We start from the raw sequence: 24,810 nt of genomic DNA, 5'->3' as shown, positions 1-24,810 counted from the left end.
TGATCTTTTGTAATCTTCTGTAGTTATTATCTTTATTTGCTTACCTAGAATAGCCCCTAGATGCGAGGATATCAAAATGACAGTAGTTGTATATATATGCCTTGTAATCTTGTTTTGAGTAATATACAGAAATATTCAACACTTCAATTCTGTTTAAATGCCATAAAAGAACTGTACAAATTAATCACTCATTGATAAATTTTTTTTGAAATAGCACTCATTGATAAATTTAGCGTGCAGGAAAAGAGCTTAAATTCTATAATAATTTAATTATCATGCACCATTAACACACAGGGCCATATATCCTATTAATTAGCTTATTTAGTTCATTAGAGAACAAAACTTCTTATACAGTTTAAGAAGATTTGGCTGCATATTCATACAGGTAGCTTACAAGCTTAGTCTTGGCGGTAATTTCTTACTGTCATCTCTTTCTTGGTCTTACTATAGCTAGAGCCTAGAAAGCGAACAAGCAGTTCAACGACATTCAGATTAAACTATATTTAGGATCAATGGAAGAGTACGTTTAAAGTAGCTCCAGTTGTTCATTCCACGAGTTCGATATAACTGACTCCGTCCAAGCTTTAATTGGATCACATTAATTTCGCTGGAATTGGGCAGGATTATCATTCTCGATCACAAATATTTAATCTTCAGTGGTTGAGGATTGAGTCCATAAACTTCTTGCATTCCTGTCAGCAATTAAGAAGCAAAACCGAATGCCAAGTAATCATATGAGATTTAATTAAACTGGAATACCACATGAATATACCTCAGTACTAAAGACACAAGACACATATACTTCTAGATTTTATTAATTAAACTGAATATGGATACATGAACATACCTCATCTAAGGAGACATTATCTAGAATTGCTGTGGCATCCAATAGATCCAACCAGTCAAACTCGAGTTCTTCGTTGAGTTCTCTATTAAAATTCTGCTACATGCAACATCACATTTGGCGTCTTATTTAATAATAATCATAACATGCATCAACTAATATGTCATTCAGTGATAGATACATGCCTGGCCGTTGGATTCTTTGAGCAAGGAAGCATTTTCTTGAACCGCATTTGCATTAGTCTCATAAAAATTGACCACTTCTTTTCCTTCTTCCTATAAAACAAAGAAGTATCAAGTCAAAATGAGAGTATATATTAAAGTTCTCAGCACTATGAAGCTATTAAGCATGTACGTACATACATATATGATATATACCTGGTTGACAGATTCCAAATTGGTATCGTTGAATAAGATATCATGAAGTTCATCAAAGTACTCGCCGGTTTGATTCTGATTTGGTGATACGTCTACAACATTAGAGCTAGAAGCCGCAGCTTCCACAGTTGTAATACCACCAAAACCAACTGATGAAGCATCCTCCACGCCTGAAAAATTATTGTTACCGAACATCAAATTACCCGTTGGTGAAGTATTGTTCATTTCTTGATGAAGCTCACTTTGATCAATATCATTCAGAAACGATCCAAAAAAATTAGTATCGAGTCCACTAGTTGATGAAGCCCAGCCGTGGTTCGCCACCATCAAATTAGGGTTTTGATTCGAGTTAAATCCAGCTAGCCCTACAGAAGCAGCACCACTCATTGGGAGTCTACCATAGTAGTTGTTGGTGATGAGACTATTAGAATCATTCAGAAATCCCATGAATGGACATGAACCAAACTGAAACCCTGTACTCATGCCATAGTTATTGTAATTGCCATATAGGTGGTTGGTCAGTGGACTTGTTTGAGCTTGGAGTCCATTAGCACTTGACCAATTGCTTTGAACATTATTTGTCTGAAATCCACTCCCATTAACTGATGAGTAATTGGCTGGTTGGAAAGACCCTGGGTACCCCATGAAAGCAGGTTGCGGCATCTGAAAATGTGATAGAGAATTCGGTTGATATAAGTGTGATGTGTTTCCGAATGGAGGCACGGAAGTGGTTGATGCTTCGTGGTGATTGGCATGAAAAAGGGGACGTCCAAGGCTTGAAGCATTAAGATTTAATATGGAGAGATTCTGTCCACAAATGGGCTGCTGCTGGAATATCGAAGTTTGACTTTGCCCGAATGTAGAGCTTGACATCTGGGACTTGTTACCAATATCCGATTTACTTACTGAAATCTTTACTGCGACTCTCCTTAAAAATTGTCTATACTTCTGAAAAAACAAAATAATCAAAAGAAAAATCATTAATTATGTCTTATGTTATATCTCTTAATCAGGATGTATAAGTCATTTCGAAAGCCTGACCATAATATGAACACAAATTATCCAAGGACACTAGGATTTCTACAAACCTGCAAATGGCTCGCCACGTTTTCTCTAGTCAGGCCTTCAACGTTCATGACCTCAAGAATTGTTTTCGGAACAGCCCCTGATCAATTCGGAAATGAACAAAAGAACAAAGTGCTCTTCGAAATTAATTAATTCGTAAGAACAGGTGAATCAAAACAGAAAAGTAAGTTATTAAGTAGCAAGAAATCAATCAGTATATGACCAGTCTTATACTTACTTTCTAGGCCTATAAAATGAACGGATTCCAGAAACCGAGCCTGGAGCTCTTGCGTCCATATCAACTTTGCCTTTTTTGGAGCATTGCCTTCCTTTGTTGATTTTCTTCTCTTGGAATTCTTTTTCTCATGATCACCATTTGTATCCTCGTCAGATGTACTTGTCTCACTTGATTGTTCGCCACCACTTTCGATTTCCTCAACAAAAGAAATTTCTTTTGGTGATCTATCGGCATTGACAACAAATTTCCATAGGTTTTTCACATCATCAAAGCAAACTGGTTTGACTATATAATGTGCAGCACCAAGCTTGAGAGCCTTTAATATGACATGCTCTCTATCGTCGGCCGAAACCACTGCATGTTCAAACATGCATGAATCGGATTAGAGAGGTGATAACACACAATGTAGCAATTTTTTTTAATGACAGGAGAGGAAAGGAGAGGAGGGAGATGATTTGAACTCCAGACTTCTATCAACATTTCGAAGAAATTACATGAGATATAGTTAAAGATGACATTTGTGAACCAATCTAATTTGATCTTTACATTTGTTGGAGAGAAATGCGCGCCTTGTCAACTAAACTAAATGGTAGTTGGCTATACATGTAGCATACTAGTTAGAATAATTGTGTTTTTGAATAAAAGAAAAATTACATTACATACTCTCATAAATAACATTTTCGAACCAATCTAATTCGATTTTATCACATGAAATGAGTTTTTATTAGTTAAAAAACACCGCTAAACTTATGACATCATTAAGAAGTATCCAAGTAATTACTCTCTCTCTCTCTCTCTCACAACAGTTTTCACTTATGAGCAGTCTCTAAAACTTGGCTTGGGCAGCCGCCTAAGCGCTAGGCAGTGATAGTCCACCCCAAATAACCTCAAATCGGTACAATAATTGGGTTGAATTTTGTGCGGACGCCTAGGCGTCCTGGGCTTATAAAAAGTTTTTATTTTTTGCCTTTTATTTTTTTATTTTTTAAGATTTTCTATTTTATCTCTTTCTCTATCTCATCTCCAATTATCTCTTTCTAAGAACACAATGACGTTTGTATGCTTAATATTTTCTCCCTATTTTGAGTATTTATATGCTATAAAAATAAGATAACAAAAATTAAAAAAAAATTAGGCAGCACCCATCCAAGCCTATGGATGCTAGGCCCTTGGTTACCGCCCGACTAGCGGCTAGCGATTTTTAGAACATTGCTCATGAGTAGTTATGATTTTTCTTCTATTACTTGTTTATCTATGTGTCCTTATCTATACTATTATTAAGAGAAGAGGGTTTGTTAGCCAAAATTTAAAATTTTGACAGAATTAACCCTAGAATATTAATAAACTTTGAGAATTAATTAAATCACAAGGATAATTAAGACATTTACAAAATGTATTTTTCTTTAAAAAATTTGAAAAAAATTATCCACAACCCACTTTTCTCTCTCCCACTTTTTTTTCTCTACAATAACCAACTTTTTTCTTCTTCTTTTTTCTGAAAAAAAAAAAAATTAATAGCTTGCACATGCAGAGCATGTGTGGAAAAATGCTAGTATTATTTAATTTCTGAAAAGTCTTAATATTATTACAGGTTGAAAGAAAGAGAACTACAAGAAGTTAACGTTAGAGAAGTTTGTGTCGAAAAGTTTAGATAAAATAACCTGAAGGGAAAGCACTATCCCCATTATGTAAAAACCTAATTACCAAATAAAAACCCAGTTTATCATTACCTTTGGTAAAGAACCCAATAATGGTAGTGAAAGATGTAATATACGTAATGAGTATTTGAAGCTCGAAAATATACATAAAAGACAGACAATGTATTACGTATATCATACTCACAAACATGTAACACACACACACAGAATATATATAATTGTGTGTGTGTATATATAACTTAAAAAAAAAAAATTCATCAAAAAAAAAAAAAATTGACTCACTAATTAAGGGCAGCTTAAATTCTTCTCGAACCCTTTTCTGGACTTCAAATCCATCCATATCAGGTAGATAAAGGTCTGTCATAATGAGGTCATAAAAGTTTCTCCTAACCCGAAGAGCAGAGAAAGCAATGAATGGGTTCGTATATGTCCAAACTGTAATAAAACAAGACAAAATTATTATGTCAAAAATGTCAAAAATATGTATAATTGAAGTATATGTGTGACATTATTGTTAGAAGAAAAAAAAAAGTACCAAATTGGTATATACCTGCATTAATAAAGAAAAAATTAATAAGTTATACATCGGCATTTGATTGTCATGCAATACCTACAAAGTCTGTCTTATGTTTAACGATATGACTGAGGAATTAATTAGGACCTCAATATGCGAAAGAAGAGGATATAAGGGATCGATAATTGAAAATTTTAACATGGTCTTTGGTTACAAAGGAAACAGATCGAGAAATAAAAAGCAGGCTTGTGCTCTATGTTATGTACGTACCTTGATGGTTCAAGAGGCGAAGAAATTCAGAAACACTGGCCAGAAATGTAGGGTCATAACCTATAACAAGTACACGAAGTTTGACAGGATCAGATTGTCCTTGTAAAACCATGTCAACAGATATGTGCGCTTAGAAAACCCTCGATTGAGTCTGATCGATGGATTTTGCAAGATGGTACAGATCGAAGAAGAACGAAATACTAGTGAGAGAGAAAGGGAGTGTATATATCCATTTCTAACCGGGTTTAACCGTGCATATATAGTAGCAAAAGAGCAGATTTGTTATGAAAGCCATCAGAAATGGCGAAACCACCAACTTTTTAACAGCTAAAGGAAAAATATCCAGAAGAAAAATTGACATTTAATGCAACTCTCCATATAGAAGAAGTCCTTGCATGCATGGGATCCCAAAGAAGAAAATCAACTTTGCAGAGTTTCTGTGGGTTTAAGCTGATTACTTTCCTCTTCAAATCTATCTATATATGTCTGTGCAGCAAACACACTGTACAATGTGTCATGTAAGAACTTCAGAAATATTGAGAGAAAGAAACCAACCGCAATGTGTCACGTAATTTTAGTTTTTGTTTTTCTATATTTCTGAAATTTTATCTTCTTTGGTTCTTAGAAGTGTAAACTCTAGATGAACAGTAGCTTTGTAAAGAAAAAGGGAAAGAAAAAAAAAATTCCTTTATCATGCATAATAGTTGACTTGGAAAAATATCATTTCTTTAAAAATATCGAACGACTCTACCTGAGAATGGCATTAGAAAGCTTTACCAAAAGGGTGTTTCCTCGAGTACAAGTTGAAGGAGGGAAAGAAAACTTTTACACTTCTTTTTTTTCTCTCTGATTAGTAAGTTCATTCTAGCTGATTTGGTCTAAAAATGTCGACTTAAAACTAGGGAAATTGAAAAAATCTTCTATCAATGCACGAAAACACAAAGATTTGAAATTTACAGCAAATGAATATATAGGATAAGGTTGAAATCCTTACAATATTTTACTTTCCATATAGTTGACTCATTTTCAGATTTCAAATGAAATCTAAAAATTAACAATGCTGATTTATCACCACCTTTTTAGGTTATTTATGGATTCTGGAACCTAGCTAATAGCTAAAAGAGAAAGCTAGCTCCCAGGATTAATTACACTAGATCTTCTAGACCTGGAAATTTCGCAGAAGTCAACTAGGAAAGAATTAGCAGCTTGTGGAGGGGGTGACTCAAAGGAAATGACTTCATGCTTTTGATCTAGGGTACTTTTAGCAGAGAATCGCGTTCATATAGTATACACCAAGTCCCAAAGAACTAGAGGTTTCTTGGTATAGAATCCAAGGTATAATGTCCAAGCCTCCCAGTGCGAAAAAGATTCAATAACTTCAATTCGGCTTTATATTGAGTGTTCTTTTTGGATTCCAGAGGAAACTGAAAAACTCCTTGCAGGGCCTTGATCTGTTCCTCAATAAGCATTTCATCCTCCATGTCACCATTGAAAGATGATATGGTTTTGAAGAGAATCTGACGAACATCTTGCACTATGAAATCCTGCAGGAGAAACAAATGTCACATTAATTTTGAAAACTATTAATAGCCGTTTTTTTATCCTTGTCATACCATTGTTACTCCTGAGGTATTATAAGATATAAAAGACTCTTTTCCAACTGCAATAAAAGCAATTCTTATAACGTTTGAACAATTTAGACCATCTATCAGAATGGTGTGTCTTCATTTTTTTCGCATAGAAATAAGTGAAAGGTATTTAAAAGATTTTGTTTCACCGTGTTGGCAAGGGGACAGATTTATTAAACTACTGCACACCGCTACTAATGCACTATCAACAAGCCACAGCCCTACACAAAGTTATAAGATGCTTCTTACCCTAACATCATTTACAAATCAACTATGGGGATTTTAAAAAGAAAAATCAATTTAATCAATTATGAAAACAAGTGAGAATAGAAAACCATAGTTCTTGGGTGCAGACAATAAGCATGCAAACCTGTGTGTGATCTGCAGAGTATCTTCTTTTCCGTTTGATGTCTTTCGAGCTATTTGAGCATTCTATACTGTGGTCTATCAATGTTCTACCATTCTCACTGTTGGACAAATTTGCCCATTTCTTGTATTCGTCGCTTCTGTTCAAGATAGCCAGAAAACACTGAGCTAGTTCTTTTTCCCCAGCATAACAATCTATAATGGTTCCTGCATTCGAAAGTGAAAACATGAATATATGGTATCTCAAACGTTTCAGAATTCTCATTCATCTCAGTCATACCACATATAAGTCTGTGTAACTCACTCTGGGAAGCACAGATCTACTCTGTCAGACCAGCTACTTTACCCATTTGGACCCAAGGAACAGAAATAAAGTATCCATAATGATTGTACCTGTCAACGCTAATTTGGTGCAGACCTCTACATCATGAATCTCTGGAGGCAAAACACCTGGTGTGTCCAAAACATAAATATTGGGATGACTTCCAATCTGCAAATGATCATAAACATATGTAACTGGACTCAAGTCCTTAACATATATCAGGGATCTGGATTTAAAAATTCTTTCTTTTTTCTTTTTCTTTCTGGAACCATTATTCTTGTCAACACAGCTATGGGGTCTGCAGGAACTGAAAATTTTCAAGGAGAAAAATACTTGTATAAAATGCCTTTGATCTGAGAATAATAAAACCAAAATAAGTTTTTGTATGTTTATAGAAAATTTCGAATTGAAACATTTTTTGCAATATGCTGCCTAAATGATGCACCCATACCCTCTATTGTGCTTATCCCTAGTATCCACCCTCTTATTAACATATATAAGACAAGCTTCCCACAACATATGTGTCAAAAGGCAAAGTCTACAAACCTTCAAACTGCTTATATCTTTTGTTTCACCAGGCTGTGGACTCACTGTAGCATGCTTCAACTTTCCCTTTTCTATTCCAATTTTCTGGAATGAATTAGAGTACATAACAGAGGAGGATATTCCCCCACATAATCCAAGTCTCAAGAATAAAAGAAGCTTAAAAAAATATGATTTAAAGTGGTACCTGCTGCACTAATCCTCCCAAATCGATGTAAGGAGTTGGCAAGGGCTGACTTACCAACATTAGGAATTCCAAGTAGCAATATCGTTGCAGTATAACTAGAATTATCATTGTTATTCAATTCTCTGACACGAGCTTGCAAAAAGTTCAAAAACTGTACGAAGTACACCATTTGGAATGAATGAACTAAAAGAGCAATAACTTAAAAGAGTAAGAACCAAAAGAACATGAGAGATACTGAATCGATGCATTCTTCAGGAAAAGAGAACAGAACAAGACGTTGCTTGAATTAAGTTTGAGTCCAAAAATAATTGAAGGGAAATTTGAATTTTATAACTATATCACACAGAGAGATCCAAAATACCACATACATGACTCATACATATGGCTAAAAATTATCCATACACTATTATCATCATGATGATAAGTTTTCCATCTACAATCAAACCGTGCCTTTGTTTATGACTAAGATATGCATTTAACAAAGTTAATGAAAAAAAAAACAAATAATACAGTTACCTGCTTAATGCTCTCTTTATTATGGGCATTGACTCCGTATGAAATGCAATTATTTTGCTCAAAATACTTCATCCATTCCTATAAATGGCAGAAATACAAAACTATTATAGAAGGAAAAATACGAGTGATTTGCGTCATAAATACTAATTGGCTATAAGTTTCACTATGCTTAAATTACACAAGTTTAATTTGCCTATAAGGGGAAGACGTAAATAGGATCTACGTTAGGGACATCTATCATTCACTCCACCCTACCCCAATCGTCTTAATGGGAACCAAGGCGTTATGTAATTTTCCCAGTGTAATAGGTGGTTCAAGTAACTTATCCACAACTCAAATTAAAGAAAAGAAAAAGCATCACATATTTCACTATCTACGAGCTCACTCACCACTGTAAAACAGATTCAAATGATAGATCACAGAACTTTGATCAGATTTTTAAAAGTTCATGCTTGAACATTGTCGTTGTTGTTTTTTTTTTTTTTTTTTTGTCAAGTATATCTAACGTGGAAAGAAAATTAAATTGCTGAACAATGCACACCTTCAACTGGGAACGATTCGCAAGGTCCACCTTGTTCATTACTATGATTCGCTTGGAGGAGGATGTGTAGTTCTCCAATTGCTTGTACGCTGATGACAATGGAATCTGAAAGTAGTATAAAGTAAATCAGTAATGATCCTTCAGAACATAGTTTGTAACCACGCCTGAAAATTTTGCATTTAAGATTTCAAGCAATGCTTTTCCCTTGGGAGCATAGTTAACAAGTTTTTTCTTAAACGCAACGAGAATTACCTTCAAAATGGAAATGCATTACAAGATACTTTTGGTCTCAATAGCAAGCAATGGGAATCTACGTAATCAAATAACTATGGGAAACAAGAATGCAGTTATAGGTCATTTTGATGGGATTGCGAGTGAATGCCCAAGACAGATAGGCAAAACCCAAAACCGAGATACCAAGTTGCACCATTTTCTACAAGTTAAGGACCAAACCTCACAAACCCAGATCTTAAAACTTGAAAATTTTCATATTCAAAGAAAGAAGAAAGAGAAAACAGCTAGTGAATGTGAGTGAGGCATTTCATCAAACACATGGAGTGCATAAGTATACATATTGAACGGAAGTAGCAGAGTATGTACCCTTGCGTCTCTGACTTCAAGAACGAGATCAACCAATGGGATACGTTCAGCGATGGCACGAGAAGCAGCAGCCATGTGAGGGCTGAACCAGCCGTTCCCAGAGCTTGTGTTGTTGGTGGCTTTTACAATAGCCATGCCTATTCGTCTTGCTAAACTAGCCGTTGCCATTTTGCCTTTGAGTTGAAGATAACACTGGGCTGTTTTGCGTTTTGGGACTTTTCTCTGGGCCAATTTTTGCCTCTGGCTTTAGTCTTGAAAGATTAATAACGTGAGGAGTCTAAAACTTCATAACAAAACTAAACCCAAAAGCCTTTTGCAATTTTTTTTAAATTTTTTTTTTTTTTCTTTCCATACTAACTATATCACACACCAGACCGTTGAATTAAGGTATTAGGTTGTGCAAAAAGTTTCTCGACTTATAAGTTAAGTAGCAAAAGGTGTTTGGTAAACTTTAATAAAGCAGTTTATTTTAAAAGTTACACTATTAAGCTGCTGCTCGTAACATTCTAAATATAAAAAAAATTTAAAAAAAATAAAAAAACTGCTGCTTATAAAATTTAGTAAAAAACAGCTTTCATTAGTTAAAAATTACAGCTGCGTACGATTTAAGCTAAGCTATCTCAATTTGGGACTCAGTTGTGAAGGAGCTAAGGAGGGAGTATGTTAGTATTAGCCTATTAGGCCAAGTCGAGGATTCGATCTCCTCCAATGTAACAGAAAACAGGAGAACTATAACACCCATGTCATCCGCTTTTAATCTTGATGGGTGTGGAAGTGGAAGACAAATTCAGTGTTTATTGGTGAGTATTTGTGTTTTTGAAAATGCACTTCTTGACCTTTGGGTTTGTGTGAGACTTGGGAGGCGTTCTTTCCTGAATCTGTCAATCCATTTCACCTTGGTTCTTCCCAATATCTGAATACTCCATGCCTTTAAAGAAGAGAATGAGCAGTGTTCGCATATGGTTAAAGTTGCTCCTTCAGCAAAATTTACCAACGAGGCCAAGAGATAGAGATTTTGGTGCAAATGAGGACATACATAGAGGTGGCAAACAAAAATCAACAATGAAGGTAACGCACCAATATACTACAAAGACAAGGCACAAAAGATTACTCGTAAAACTATGAAACATTGGTGGTGGTAGGATTAATTGCAAAAGACTACTCGTAAATAAAAAGTCTAGATTACACACAACATTCTTGCAAACACACAATTCCCATCTCTCATAGGTTTGCTTTTTCTTGCAGAAACTAACCCCTTAATCACTAAACCTAAACCGCTAATTCAAACTTGCTGCCACACTGTTGGAAGCATACTGGCTCCTGGAATGCTAACAAATGGGCAGATATCCAAGTTCAAAGCTTGCAAAACATAGAACATAATATGAGGCAGCCGAAACCGCTGCATTTTAAGACCTGTTGGAAATTGAATTTGGTTCTATGCACGTGAACGTGCACATTTCTTGATTCTTGCCAAGCAGTTGTCTTTTGGCCTAGGATGAGGCAAGTGGATCATTGGGCACTGAGGATTAATTCGCTCCACCCTACATCACCAATTTAATTACAGTAAATAAGAGAACATTACAATATTGGATGTGGAGAGAAATGGTTGTAAGGTGACTCTTACTCATAACCAAGAAGAAAATGGTGTAGGAAAATAGCAATTTCCAGCTTAGCAAGATCATTTCCCGGGCACAGCCTGCTTCCAGCTCCGAAGGGAAGAAAAGTTGCTGGTTTCGGTGTATAGTTCTATGCCAGCCAAAGCAGTTAAATGTATATATCAGATCTAAGACATCAATGACTATATGATTGTCATAATCATCAGTATTTAAAGTGACTTACATCCCATCTAGAAGGGTTAAATTCTTTTGGATTTGGATATATTTCAGAATCCCAGTGAACGCTCCTAAACCAGGCCAAAGCTTTCCATCCCTTTGGAATGATATAACCTGAAATTAATGCCATCAAGTTAAGTTTTATGGTATCACTAGGGTGTCCCAATGTCCCAATATTTGGCTCAAAATCAACCGGTAGTAGATAAACAGAAAAATGAATCCTCAAGTCTGTGCATGATAGGGAGAATCAGTGAATATGATGAAGAGTACACGTGCTATGCATCTCAGGAGTCAGGACCCATCTGCAATAGAGAGGTACATAAGAAAATCTTAACTAACCATTTATGTTGACATCTTTATTCGCCTCTCGAAACACCACAAGTGAGAATGATACAAACCGAAGAGTTTCATCGATCACCTATGAGTTTGAAATGGTTAGTTGGAATCACTTGGTCGAGGCTGAATATAAACAAAAGTGAAATCACTTTGAAGTCACCTTAGAAAGATATTCCATTTCTCGATATTCCTTAAGTGTCAGTCCCTTCTGTGTTGGTGGCCGCCTCTTTAAAATCTCTTCTTGCTCTGCCTGCAGTTAACAATGATGATTATGAATTCCAATTTTTAAGTTTTCAGGACACACCAAATCAGAAGATATTAAACAAGATCAGAGAAACACAATTCTACAAAATTTATTGCAAACGATGAACTCAATCCAAATGGAGCTTCAAAGCAGCACACATTACACTGTACACAGGGATACAAACATTCATATTCTACCAGTGTAAGACTCGCATATTAGGATGTAAAATTTAAAAATTCAGTGTTGTTTACTGACTCTCTCTCATTAGATAGGCTCGACAATTTCTCAATTAGGGAATCAACCAATGTGGATCGAGTCTGGATGCAAAAAGTGAAATAAATGAATCAGAAAATAATAACACATAATAAATGAACTTGAACTAGATTGACTTTCCAAAACTTTGTAAATTGAAGTACCTTAGCTTTCTGGAACACTTCCGGATGTTCTTGTAGCAAAACAGTCGCCCACATGATGGTATGGCCAGAAGACTCATGGCCAGCATTCAAGTACATTAGCAGAATGTCAATGACTTCTTCATCTGTAAGTTTCCTTCCATCTTCATCTTCAACATCCAGCAGAGCATCCATCATATCTTTCTTCTTTCTGAAGAAATTGCCAGCCTTCTTTTGGGCTCTGCGCTCATCTACACTAGACTGAAAAATAGCAACAAGATTTTTCCGAGCCTGTAATTAAAATGAATCGAGTGAGTGCTGACACAAAATACAATAATTTAATTTGTAGAATACCAAAAGACTTCAACTTAATTGTCTGTCACCTTAAGTGCCTTATGGTAAGCAAATCCCGGGATATTGATTGCCATGGCTCTAACTCCATAGTTCAGTTCTGTATATTCCCTCTCTAGAGCCTCCATCACAGACTCAGTCTCTGTGCTAAGAAAGATGAACATAATAATTCTGAAAGTAATCTTTCTGAGTTGAGTTAAAAACTTTATCTGTCCCATGGTGGCCAATTTTTCCAAAGAAGATATAACAATCTCCTCAATATATGGTATGTACATAGACAATGCTTCATGACCATTGACCGGAGCTGCTGTTAGTCTTCTCAGACGCTTGTGCTCTTCAAAGGGTATGGAAACGAATGATTTCTTTCCAATGAGTTCAACGGTGGAAGCAGGCCAACCGGGCTTAAATGCATCATCATCTGTCAAAACTCTTCTACATGTTTCTGGCACCGTACAAATGATACTGGGACTCCCAAACATGAAAGCCTTGTATATTCCAATTTTTCCAAATCTGCGTTTGTTCCGAGAATGCAAGTAAACCAAGTACATAGCGTTGTAAATGACATAACAGTTCAAACCTGCTTAAACTAATCTGAAGTTAAATGATTAATCAAAACATTATTCGTCTATCTGATTTATTACCGAGTATAAAGGACTAAACGAATGGTTTGTTATTAGCCCGAAATTTCATATAACCTTTTTGAGTGACTTCCCACAAGAATGGTTTCATTTGTGATATAAGTCCAGCTTTGCAAGCTGTGGCCTTCCTGAGCCTGTGACTCATTCAGGTGGATCAGGACAGCTAAGAGCTGAAGAATCTTTTTCTTGTTTTGAAACTTTTGGCCCTAAGCTGAAGAATTAGAAATGACCGTTCGCAAATTTGACTGACAAAACTTTGTGCAGTTCATAGCAGAAAAAGTCCTGTAAAAGATTGGAAGTATTTGCATGAGACTCTGGGGGGCACTCAGACAGATTGTGTGTAATAGCTCTCCTTTACAAGTGTCAAGCATGCATAGATGTGACAGGGAAAAAATGACAAAATTGGGCCATTTTATGCTAGATAAACCCAAAACCCAATTATGCTAGGCTGTTCACTACAAGTGTCCTCCATGCATATAAATTAAGGGCGGTGATGATTATGTACCTATGAATACGACAGGCAAAATGACATGAACGGCCATTTCTGCAGTAAATTACCAAAATGCCCTAGTACGTTCCTGGTTTGCATCAGTCACTGAACACATGATGAATGAAAAGAAAGAAGAAGAGGGCATCCAATGATCCAAACTCTAGCAATCGATATAGGTTAACAGTCACTACTAGAGAGAAAGGTGGTATTTACCTGGAAACAAAGGAGTCGATGAAGGTTTCAGGTTTAGTGGACTTGTAGGCTTTGAGGAAGGACCACATGTTGCCAATGAAAGGCAAACCCAAGTCACCAGGTGGGAGACGGTACTGCTTTTCGCCCAACGGGGTTTCATAGACCCACCGGTTTACATTCATCAGAAGCCATTTCAGGGTCAGAAAAACACCAACAAAGCTAGTACTGCACAAAAGAACCATCCACATTGAACCCAACTCCATTGATCCCACTCCTAAAACCATCACCACTTGTGATTCTATGCCCTTCACTCTTGAGTAGAGAGACCGGCGAGCAGTACTAACCACCACGCACCAAACTCTTCACTTTGTGATCACTCGACTGGAAAAAGAGAGAAAACAGTGTCAAACAGAAACACTCTCAGACATATCCCTCTGTTTGTTCTACATCTCTGTGTTTGCATTTATATATATGCAGTGGGAGAGAAGTTGGCTGTTTTGGTGAAATTTTGTAATTCCCAAAAGACCCTTTGCTATAGAAAACCATGACACGAATAAAATGCTTGTTTTTAGGTAGAGCCATACTTCTTCCAATATGCTTTCCTATGTAACGCTCATTTTTTTCTTCTTCATTGTTTCTATTTCCATACATATTCACACCATTCATGACTATCAAGAGCCATAACTGACAATAAATAAGAGAACAATCCATACGTTCTCGGCCAATTCGCCCTTCGAACATTTGACCCATACTTCTGAGGTGCTCGCTGTAGCATTAAATGCCTGCAATGAAATACATAATACAATGGACAGGATTGGTTAACGATAAACAATTTTAACACATAAAGGCAATAAACAATTTTAACACATAAAGACTTAAGAAAAATACATGGAAATGACAGGTTCAAAAGGGGAGGGGTCATAGCTATTATAGGTGGACATCAGTTGATGCATCTGGAGTTGTTTATAGATTATCCTACCAGTGAGTTCTTGAAGAAGTATACTAGAAGCCTAATCATACACTCGAACATTGTCATGAGACTTGAGTAAAACACCAGTTCCCAAGCTCCTATTAGTACCCCATTTTCTAGGACCTGAGATTGATAATCAATTCTGAACTTTCTTTTGACATTCATTATAATTCCACAGAAGGTAGCAATAATAAGCATCTGCAGAGAAAGTGGAAGATGATTTTGAGTGAAGCAGCATCCACTTTTAAAACCTCCAGTCACCACAAGTACTATTCTAAAACCAAGAAAGATAAAGAAAACAGTAATCTAAGATGAGAAAAAGGAAATATAAAAATCACTCTTCCTTAGTTTACAAACATTTTTCATTCATGGATGCCGATTATCTTATTCACCACCATCTTTGCTCCGTCAGATGCATAGATTAAAAGTTGTTTACGACCAATTTACAAAAGATTGAACGAGACATAGACATACGTTTGACCTGCACTAGTAACACCCAAAACTTATCATTGCACTGGAAAACACTAGCCAAGACAGTATTGCAATTTGTAAACCAGGTATGCTGGAAGGCTTTACTATACCATATCAGTATTTTCAAAAATTTCTTATCCTAGAACAAATTTAAGCTCTCATATCAGTACCCGGATGTACACACCTCATAGGGAGCCTGCCATTCTAATAACTTGTAGTCTTGTACAATTGTTTTGATGGGTATATACAATCTCCTCTATTCTCTTAACATTTCAATCAATCCAGAAATATCTTTCAGCTCAACATAGGGAGCTTACATTCCTAAAGATAAACCCATCATCATCATTAGCTCCAATTGCTCAAAATTCAAAACCCCATTATACATACCACCTATTTTGAGTTAATTCCGGGACCCTAATGCACCCATTATTAAAAAACCAACACCCACCATGAAAATTAAACCCAAATTTCCCACTCAATAGCGAAATAGCGACAGGAATATACTTCCATAGCGAAATAGCTTAATATTGGGTAATGAGCAAAAACAAAAACAACATAAACCAAAATGGCTATGCTTACTTATTTGTCATCCTTGTTCAATTTTAAGAGCAACAAGAACTCACTTTTTTTTGTCGTCTCTGCAAATGAGCCTGAGAAGTGTCAGGGAAACGACAACGTCTTGGAGGTTGGTGGGTTCGCCTAAGACAACGGTTTGGTCCATTACACTCCTCTTCATTGCCCGTGTGACGCGCCCTCTGCTCTCTCACACACGGGGCTGGGAGGGAAATGGACAACAATTCTCAGGCCTAAACTTTTTTCGCGGGTAATTCAATCGTCGCTTGCCGAACTTTTAACCTAGTCGTTTGACATCCAACGGTGTATAATACTTGGATGCACTATCCAACAGTTTATAATAACCTCTGACGTGGCTATTTTTCTTTTCATTCCTCCGTCTATTTTTTGTCACTTCTCTGTTATTACTTGATTTCTTACAAATTTAGTCTAAACTTTCTTAGCCAAAGGAAAAAGAAAATCAGATCTCGTGGGTTGGTTCACCCGGCCGGCCGTAGCCGGCAAACCTGCCGCTGCGTCTCGGTCCAGGAGGGGCTCTTTTCTTTCTTAGTTTTTCTAGAGTGATTCGCCGGCATTCAGATCAGTGGAGCGTGGTCAGAGTATGCTGGATCGTGCTAGGTTCGTGGTGGCGTGGCTCGAAGATCGTACGTTTCCATGGCAAGCCAAGGATGGAAGGATGATGCTTGGGGGTATCGTGGTTATGGCGGAGCGGATCTGTTCTATCCAGATCAGTCCAATCTAGATTGGGTCTCGTCGAACTGATCTGGGAATGGGTTTGTTAGGCTGGGTTGGCGTGCTTCAATGGTTCGGACGGGAGGATGGCATGATGATGGCGGCGGTCCGTCAAGGATGATCGATGGCTGTTGGATTTCTGGGTGGGCAGATCGATCTCGATCAGTTCCTCCCGGATTTTGGGTGAACATAGATGAGGCGTAACGATGGGGTGATACTGGCCGGCGGCAATCGATGTCAATGAAGCACCGAAAATTTGGGCTGTGGATTGAGCGTCATTCTGCTGCTTGTTGGGACGGGGTTGTGTTGTTGGTGGGCCGCTGTTACTAGTGTTTTAGGACTTGGTTTTATTTAATTGTTTTTGTTTTGTTGGTAATAAGACACTACAGAATGTGGCAGTGACAATCTTCTCTTTGGCCTTCTAGTGGGGCATTCCTTTCTGGTTTTGGGTCAGCGAAAAAGTCTGGTTGTGCCATAGACGATCATTATTGGCCTTCTAGTGGGTCGTTCCTGTTTGGTTTTGGGTCGGAGGTGATGGCTATTTGGAGTAGTGGTGAATTGAAGGTGTTGACAATAGGGTGGTGACGGTGTTGGGTTCACTTTAGTCCCAGGTCTGAATGTCTGGCAATCCTTTTGGTTGGTTTTAGGTCACAATGAGTGTTGGCTTGGTCGATCAAAAGCTGGTCAGGTGGACTCTGGGTGGCGAGTTAGTGTTGACACAAGTGAGTTGTCTAGTTTCAAGGTTCTTATTGGCTGGACGAGAGGTAAGATGTCAAGGATTCACTGCTCCTGCGCTTGTTGTCATTGTCATATAGTTGTAGTGCAAGTTTTGAGTCAGTCATTATAGAGTTCCAGTGTGAAGTCTAGTGACCATTTCCGTGTTAGAGATGTTGCCTAAAACTCGTTGTAAGCAGTTCATTATTAATGAAATTCTTGATAAAAAAAAAAATCTAAATTTTCTTACATCAGACAGAATATAACCCAACTTTTTAATAGTGATCAAAAAAATATCTAGACTTTCAAATCATAACAAGTTGATACCTCAGTATATATTTAATTCCTTCTTTCTTAAATTTTAATTTAAGAAAGAGGAAAAACCCTAAAGAGATGTTCTCTCTCTACCCAACCCGTCATCTGCACAACCTCCAATGGTGAACTCTCTCGCCAATTACTACTCTAATCAGTGCTCTTGTGCCTTGTGAAGCAAGGATTTCACCTTGCCCAACTAGCACTAAGGATATGTGGACAGTCGGCCTCTGGCGTTGGAAGGCCGTTATGGATAGTCTAGCCCTCCGATGTAAGCTAGAGTGGTTGGAAGATTTTGATGATGTGGGACGGATCAGACCTCGCAGATCCCGTCTTAAACCCTTTAGCGATCAGAGGAGATGGCTGGGTGGGTAGTTTGTGTCCAATTCGACTGAGATATGGTTGGCTGCGCAATCATGGCGGCAGTATGTGTCCTGCACCCAGACAAAGGGGATGATGACAATGGTGCCCCCATTTGCAGAAGAGGTGATCAGTGGCTATGTGCCCCGGATTGCGGTGGCTCGATTCCTGAGGCACCGAGCTACAACACAAACGGGCAAGAGTAGAAGGTGGTAAATCTAGCAGGATAAGGTGCTACGATGTGTTTCTTCTCATCCGGAATTCAATCATGGATCTGGGTATGAGATGAGATGGCTTGCATCTCGTATGTGCAGTGGTGGCAGAAACACAAGCGGAACTCGGCGTGGAAACTGCTGGAAAGCAGTTGACGGCGACGGTATTAGTGGAGACCAGATTAGTTGGGAGGCCCATCTCCAATCGGGTGCCCAATCCAATTCTGAGGCCCAAATCAATTCTAAGGCCCAATAGGGTGTTCAAATTTTTTAAGAATGTTGCTTGGATTTGGGCCCATCCATAGACCAAAATAATGGGCTCTAGTTCTCTAGGGTATCGTATTTGAGATCCCGGCGGCTTGATCCAACAAACTGTTGGTTGCATCACGGGTATGAAAAATATGTGCAAATTTGTGTGATGTTACCTACTTCCAAGATTAGGAGGTCAAGTTTTAATAAAGGGGAAAAGTAAGAGTATCGTACCCAAGGGATTGAATAACTCTACCCTAAGCTAGATTACCGCGAAAATAAACCTAGAAAACACATACAAAGTCTACATTTTTACAAGTTCACAATCTTAGCCCTTTGGAAGCTAAAGATCATGAGGATGGTATTTACAATTGTGGTAGTGAATGGCTTGGTTGATTTTAATTTTTATAAGGGATAAAGTTTGTTTAGTCCCTGTACTATGCCTCTCTCATCGTTTCAGTCCCTGACATTCCAATTTAATCTGAAAAGTCCCTGAGGTCTCAATTTCCGTCTAATAGGTCATTTCCGCGGGAAATTAGGAATTTACCTTGGGTGAAATATCCAATATACCCCTCAGTTATTTCTTTTTTTTTCCTTTTTAATTTATTTTTTTTCTTTTTAATTTATTTTTTCTTTTTCCTTTTTAATTTCATTTTTCCTTTTTTTATTTTTATTTTTTTCCTTTTTCCATTTTACTTTTCTTTTTCTTTTTCCTTTTTAATTTCTTTTTTTTCCTTTTTTCTTTTTTCTTTTTCATTTCTTTTTTGCTTTTTAATTTCTTTTTTTCCTTTTTTATTTTTCCTTTTTAATTTCTTTTTTGCTATTTCTTCTTTTTTTCTTGTTCCTTTTTAATTTTTTTTCCTTTTTAAGTTCTTTTTTCTTTTTCGTTTTGCCTACTTTCTACTTCCTCAACCCACCAATCCCATTCCGATCAAACTCCACAACCCATCTGTTTCCCAATCAGCTCGGAAATTCGCCGCTAAACCACTCCCTTCTTGTTTTCACAGCCTACTCTCTCTCCCACTCAAATCCCACTTTCTCTTTTCACATCAAGCCTCAATTTGGAAACTTTTCACTGAAAATTAACATTTTTTAATTTTTCACTAAAAACTACCATTTTTTCAAACTCTGAGGTTTTTGGGTCTTGCTCAAAATGGTGATTTGGATTTTGGGTTTGGTTGAAATGGTGGTTTTTGATGGCCAAGTTGACAAAAACCAGAAGTGAAGAAGAAGAATAGTGATGGAAAAGAAAAATGGCCGCTGGCGTGGAGAACAAGAATTGGGGTTTCAGGTCGATCTGGATTGGTTCGCCGACGTGGCGCTACTGATGCAGCAGAATACGATGGTCATTAAAAAAGAAAAAGAAAAAAGAAAAAAAAAAGGAAAAAAGAAATGAAAAAGGAAAAAAGAAAAATAAAAAAAGGAAAAAATAAATTAAAAAGAAAATAGAAAAAAGAAATTAAAATGGAAAAAGGAAAAATAAAAGGAAAAAGAAAAAAAAGAAATTAAAAAGGAAAAAGAAAAAAATTAAAATGGAAAAAAAGAAAAATAAAAGGAAAAAGAGAAAAAAAAAGAAATTAAAAAGGAAAAAGAAAAAAGAAACAAGAAAAAAAAGAAATTAAAAAGGAAAAAGAAAAAAGAAAAAAAAAAAGAAATTAAAATGGAAAAAGGAAAAAAATAAAAATAAAAAAAGGAAAAAGAAAAAAGAAAAAAGAAAAAAAAGAAATTAAAAAGGAAAAAAAAAAAGAAAAAAAAATTAAAAAGGAAAAAAAAGAAAAAAGAAATAACTGAGGGGTATATTGGACATTTCATCCAAGGCCAATTCCTAATTTCCCGCGGAAAGGACCTATTAGATGGAAATTGAGACCTCAGGGACTTTTCAGATTAAATTGGAATGTCAAGGACTGAAACGATGAGAGAGGCATAGTACAGGGACTAAACAGACTTTAGCCCTTTTTATAATGTAAACTAAGTTGCACAAAAAATAAACTAAGCTAATAAAAATAAAATAAAATAGAGACTTTGATCAATGAAATAAATAAACTTTTTGACCCTAAACCCTAGACTCTTCTCGAGCCGGCCGGCCTCACCACCGGCATGGCCACATCCCTCCCTCCCAACCAATCCTTTGCCTCAATCCTATCAAATGAGCCTCCACTAAACTTCTCCATTGATGATCTTCTGGCCCCGATTTTTGAGAATGGTTTCGTATCGGTTCAAATATCGGAAGATTCTTATCTCCGCGGACTCGGAAAATGCAAAACCAACCTTGTTGGCCGACTGGTTCTTCCCCCCAAAGCCTCACCCCTGAAATCCCATGAACTATCTTTGCAGCTCAGAAGCCATTGGCCAACCCTCCCAAATTGGACGGTCTCTCCACTGGGTAAGGGTTTCTTCATGCTTCACTTTCAGTCATTGGATGATATGCAGAAAGTATGGTCATTGGGCATTGTTCGTCTCAATCAAGGTTTCCTCATATTAATCAAATGGAAGCCCGGCTTCTCCCCTTCGTCCTATAAAAATTCTTTCTCACAGGTTTGGGTCCGATTTTGGGACCTTGGTTTCGACTATTGGGAGCAGCAAACACTCTTCGAAATTGCTCGAAGGGTCGGAATGCCTCTAAAGATTGATCCAAGGACTGTGGATCGTTCAGTAGGTCTCTATGCGAGAATTCTTATTGATGTGGATTTCTCCCAGCAATTGTTAACTACTCTCCGTGTAACCCGTGTAAATGGTTCTCAATCTTTTGTTGGGGTTGAATATGAAAATGTACTAGTTGTTTGTGCAAAGCGTAATATAGTGGGTTATCAGGCTTCAAATTGTAGAGTGGTTGACCCCCAGGTTGTGCGGCAAGATGGTTCACGACGGGGAAGATCATGCTCCTCAAGAAGATCCAATCGATCAAGAAAGAATGCGAGTTTGCCGGCGACGCATGATATAGTGGTGGATGCGGCACATGCTGCTTTGCCCGGTTCCTCAGAGATGCCACTGCAACATGCCTCTAAGCAACCATTGCAGCAGGCGGCTGCAGAGCCACTCCAGCAGTTACATGCGCAACCCACCAAGCCCCCTCCAGCTTTGACAACGCATGCAAAAGACGTGCAGACTGCGCAAACACAGGTCACACAGTCGCAGCCCCTGGTGCTTCAGCCCATGCAGGAGCAGCCAGTGTTATTGCTCATGGAGTTAGCGAAGCCTCAATGCTCAGACCACGAATCATCAATAGAAAGTGTGCCCCCTGGTTTTCAGAAAGCTCCCTTGAATGGTGAAGGGTTAAGCCAACGTGCACCCACAACTTCATTTAACTCCGAGAGTGTTCCCACTGTTCATGAGTTAATGGAGGTAAACTCAACCCAAGCTGACTATGCAGAGATGTCCTTCAGTAAGGAAGAAGGGGAATTCACCCCAGTTCTTTCAAAAAAAGCAAAGAAGCAGCTTAAACAGGTTGATAAAGCTGAGAAGTCCAAAGGTAAACCTCAAGTGAAAGTGCCTGTGCGTGCCCTGGTTCAAAAAGGGGCAAAGCACCTACGGTTTTAATGTCAGTCCTCTACTGGAATGCCTGTGGCATCGCAAATGATGACACACAGAGGGCTCTTAAGAACATGGTGCGTATTCATAAGCCACTTATTGTTTGTTTATCAGAACCTTTTGTATCTCTCTCTTCTATTCCTCCTGCACTTTGGCTCTCTTTGGGGCTATTTCCTTTTGTTGCTAATGATCGGGGCAACTTGGACCCTAATTTGTGGTTAATTTGTCACCCTGATATCAAGCTTAATCTAATGTCCTCTACAACCCAGCAGATAACAGTCTCTTGCTCTTTAGATGGTGTTGATTGCATTCTTACCTCCGTCTATGCAAAAACTACTATAGCTGGCAGAAGATTATTGTGGCAGGATTTAAGGCTAATAGCAGCAACTATGGTTCATGGCCCATGGCTGGCTTTTGGTGACTTCAATTGTGTAATGGGGGCACATGAAAAGCGTGGGGGTAATCCTCCAAGTCACATTTATTGCCTTGACTTTCAAGATATGTGTTCAGATTGTGCTCTGATTGATATCCCTACACGTGGTCTATCCTACACTTGGACGGATAAAAGAATTTATGTGAGGCTGGACCGAGCTTTAGGTAATGTTGCATGGTTGGAAGCATGGGAATTCTTGGAATGCCGTACGCTGGCCAAAGCCTTCTCTGACCATTGTCCATTATTGATTACTTGCTCTCGACTTACCTTTATTCCGAGGTCTCCTTTCAAGTTTAGAAGCATGTGGCTGCAGCATGAAGGGTTCGTGGCTATGATAAAAGACTTTTGGGATGGCCTGCAGGTTGTTGGTTGTCCAATGTTTGTACTCGCTTCAAAGTTGAGGGCGCTTAAGACAATGTTCAAAGTATGGAACAAGTCCACTTTTGGTGTTATTGATGTCAGAGTAGAGAAAACCAAGAATGATCTTGAAGAAGTACAACAAGTAATTTCTGTCCAAGGCCCTTCGGTGGAGAGATTGAGTCAGGAATCTACAGCCCATGCGCGCTATCAGGAAGCTCTTAATTTTCAAGATATCTTCTGGAAGGAAAAGACAAGACTACGCTGGTTAGTTGATGGTGATCGTAACACCGCCTTTCTGCACAACATGGTCAGGATAAGAAGACTTAAAAGGTCTATTTCCTCTTTACGTGTTGGTCCCCAAATTCTTCGGCAACAGTTAGACATTGAAAATCATGCAGTGCAATTTTTTTCTTCCGCCTTCTCTCATGACAACAGCATCATTGACATGGGGCTGGTAGAACGTGTAATTCCAAGGATGGTAACAAATGACGAAAATGCGGCGTTGTTAGCATTGCCTTCAGGGGAGGTAGTGTTAACAAATGACGAAAGCAATGGTTTTCTTAATGGATGGTTCAAGTGCCCCGGGCCGGATGGTTTTAGTGGTGCTTTCTATCAGTCTTGCTGGGAGGTAGTTTCTTCTGATGTGATATCTATGGTTAAAAGCTTCTTTGAACCAGGTTCTATTATGCCTTATTTCAACTCTAGCTTGATCACTCTCATTCCCAAGAAACAAGAAGCTGATATGCTCTCAGATTTCCGTCCCATAGCCTTGGCCAACTTTGGGTTCAAAATCATTACCAAGATTTTGGCAGACCGTCTTGGAGTGGTAGCCTCTAGAATAATATCTTCAAATCAGAGTGCCTTCATCAAAGGGAGGTCAATTGTGGATCCCATTTCGCTCACTTCAGAATGCATAAATCTCCTAGACCGTAAGTGTAAAGGTGGGAATATTGCTGTTAAGTTGGATATAAAGAAGGCATTTGACACCCTTGAGTGACCTTTTCTTTTCCGGGTTTTACATTCTTTTGGTTTTGCTACCGGTTTTACCGACTGGATTTATACTATTTTAACGTCAGCCTATCTATCGGTGCTAATAAATGGTCAATCTGCGGGTTTTTTCACTTGTTCGAGGGGTGTCCGACTGGGTGACCCGTTGTCCCCTCTTCTTTTTTGCTTGGCAGAAGAGGTGTTGAATAGGGGGATCACAAGGTTAGCTGTTACTGGAAAATTGACTACTCTTGCAGCCCCACGATCAGTCAAGCCTCCCACTCATGTCCTTTTTGCAGATGACGTAATGGTTTTCTTGCAAGGAAATTCTAGGAGTATTCGAGCTTTAATGAAGTTCATGGAGGAATATGCACGCAATTCCGGACAAGTGGTTAACAAAGCTAAATCTTCAGTTTACTTGGGGACATTTGCGAGACCTAGAGCAACTGTTATTCAACACCTTCTTGGCATAAGGGAGGGGAAGTTGCCTTTCACTTATCTTGGGGTGCCAATTTTTCAAGGGAGACCAAAGCAGTGGCACTTCCAGAATATTGTTGACAAAATTAGATGCAAACTAACTTCATGGAAAGGTAATTTACTATCTCAGGCAGCAAGGTTGCAACTTATCTCTTCAGTACTCCAAAGTCTTCTAATTTACAGTTTCCAGATTTATGAATGGCCGCGTGCTTTACTGACAAAACTGCAAATCTGATACGTAATTTTTTTTGGTCAGGGGATTCTCTAAAGAAAGGATCCACTTTAGTG

At 38.0% G+C, this 24,810-nt stretch overlaps 4 protein-coding genes across 6 annotated transcripts; 1 reads left to right on the top strand and 3 right to left on the bottom strand.

The window, feature by feature from the left end:
- Positions 1–653: 653 nt before the first annotated feature.
- LOC133716474 (two-component response regulator ARR2-like) lies at positions 654–5,078 on the bottom strand. The gene is made up of 9 exons (XM_062143182.1): positions 4,967–5,078; positions 4,718–4,732; positions 4,465–4,617; positions 2,525–2,878; positions 2,310–2,386; positions 1,222–2,169; positions 1,030–1,119; positions 848–943; positions 654–692 (listed from the first exon to the last, which is right to left on the bottom strand). The coding sequence occupies exons 1-9, from the start codon at positions 5,076–5,078 to the stop codon at positions 654–656; spliced, it is 1,884 nt and encodes a 627-aa protein (XP_061999166.1).
- Positions 5,079–5,899: 821 nt separating this feature from the next.
- LOC133715961 (DAR GTPase 2, mitochondrial) lies at positions 5,900–10,054 on the bottom strand. Its single transcript, XM_062142674.1, has 8 exons — positions 9,670–10,054; positions 9,070–9,174; positions 8,529–8,606; positions 8,013–8,163; positions 7,829–7,899; positions 7,354–7,450; positions 6,965–7,167; positions 5,900–6,510 (listed from the first exon to the last, which is right to left on the bottom strand). The coding sequence occupies exons 1-8, from the start codon at positions 9,835–9,837 to the stop codon at positions 6,274–6,276; spliced, it is 1,110 nt and encodes a 369-aa protein (XP_061998658.1). The 5' UTR covers positions 9,838–10,054; the 3' UTR covers positions 5,900–6,273.
- Positions 10,055–10,834: 780 nt separating this feature from the next.
- On the bottom strand, positions 10,835–16,365 carry LOC133715391 (ent-kaurenoic acid oxidase 1-like). 3 transcript variants are annotated; one of them, XM_062141878.1, is made up of 9 exons: positions 16,209–16,365; positions 14,166–14,525; positions 12,857–13,334; positions 12,498–12,764; positions 11,998–12,087; positions 11,841–11,919; positions 11,509–11,615; positions 11,294–11,415; positions 10,835–11,210 (listed from the first exon to the last, which is right to left on the bottom strand). In XM_062141878.1, exons 2-9 carry the CDS (start codon positions 14,426–14,428, stop codon positions 11,105–11,107), a joined length of 1,512 nt encoding a protein of 503 aa, XP_061997862.1. In that variant the 5' UTR covers positions 14,429–14,525; positions 16,209–16,365; the 3' UTR covers positions 10,835–11,104. The 3 variants fall into 3 exon arrangements, with proteins under 3 accessions (XP_061997862.1, XP_061997863.1, XP_061997864.1); XM_062141879.1 differs by lacking the exon at positions 16,209–16,365 and adding an exon at positions 14,858–14,909; XM_062141880.1 differs by lacking the exon at positions 16,209–16,365 and having other exon boundaries at positions 12,857–13,401; positions 14,166–14,448.
- Positions 16,366–20,834: 4,469 nt separating this feature from the next.
- Positions 20,835–22,274, top strand: LOC133716473 (uncharacterized). The gene has a single exon (XM_062143181.1). It carries the CDS (start codon positions 20,835–20,837, stop codon positions 22,272–22,274), a length of 1,440 nt encoding a protein of 479 aa, XP_061999165.1.
- The last annotated feature ends 2,536 nt before the right edge of the window (positions 22,275–24,810 follow it).

The sequence above is a fragment of the Rosa rugosa genome, chromosome 6, assembly GCF_958449725.1.
Source record: "Rosa rugosa chromosome 6, drRosRugo1.1, whole genome shotgun sequence".
NCBI lineage: Eukaryota > Viridiplantae > Streptophyta > Magnoliopsida > Rosales > Rosaceae > Rosa > Rosa rugosa.
Note: the sequence above shows the minus strand (reverse complement) of the source record. Positions and strands in the feature narration are given on the sequence as shown.

Coding starts and splice junctions, on each gene's coding strand:
- LOC133716473 (XM_062143181.1), top strand. CDS start 20,835: ATGGCCACATCCCTCCCTCCCAACCAATCCTTTGCCTCAATCCTATCA.
- LOC133716474 (XM_062143182.1), bottom strand. CDS start 5,078: ATGGTTTTACAAGGACAATCTGATCCTGTCAAACTTCGTGTACTTGTT. Junction 2,170..2,309: donor ACGTGGCGAGCCATTTGCAG/GTTTGTAGAAAT, acceptor TTGTTTTTTCAG/AAGTATAGACAATTTTTAAG. Junction 1,120..1,221: donor ATTTGGAATCTGTCAACCAG/GTATATATCATA, acceptor TTTGTTTTATAG/GAAGAAGGAAAAGAAGTGGT.
- LOC133715391 (XM_062141878.1), bottom strand. CDS start 14,428: ATGGTTTTAGGAGTGGGATCAATGGAGTTGGGTTCAATGTGGATGGTT. Junction 12,765..12,856: donor CTTACCATAAGGCACTTAAG/GTGACAGACAAT, acceptor TTTTAATTACAG/GCTCGGAAAAATCTTGTTGC. Junction 11,211..11,293: donor CATTTTCTTCTTGGTTATGA/GTAAGAGTCACC, acceptor TTGGTGATGTAG/GGTGGAGCGAATTAATCCTC.
- LOC133715961 (XM_062142674.1), bottom strand. CDS start 9,837: ATGGCAACGGCTAGTTTAGCAAGACGAATAGGCATGGCTATTGTAAAA. Junction 9,175..9,669: donor TTGAAGTCAGAGACGCAAGG/GTACATACTCTG, acceptor TACTACTTTCAG/ATTCCATTGTCATCAGCGTA. Junction 7,451..7,828: donor AAGATATAAGCAGTTTGAAG/GTTTGTAGACTT, acceptor GATCATTTGCAG/ATTGGAAGTCATCCCAATAT.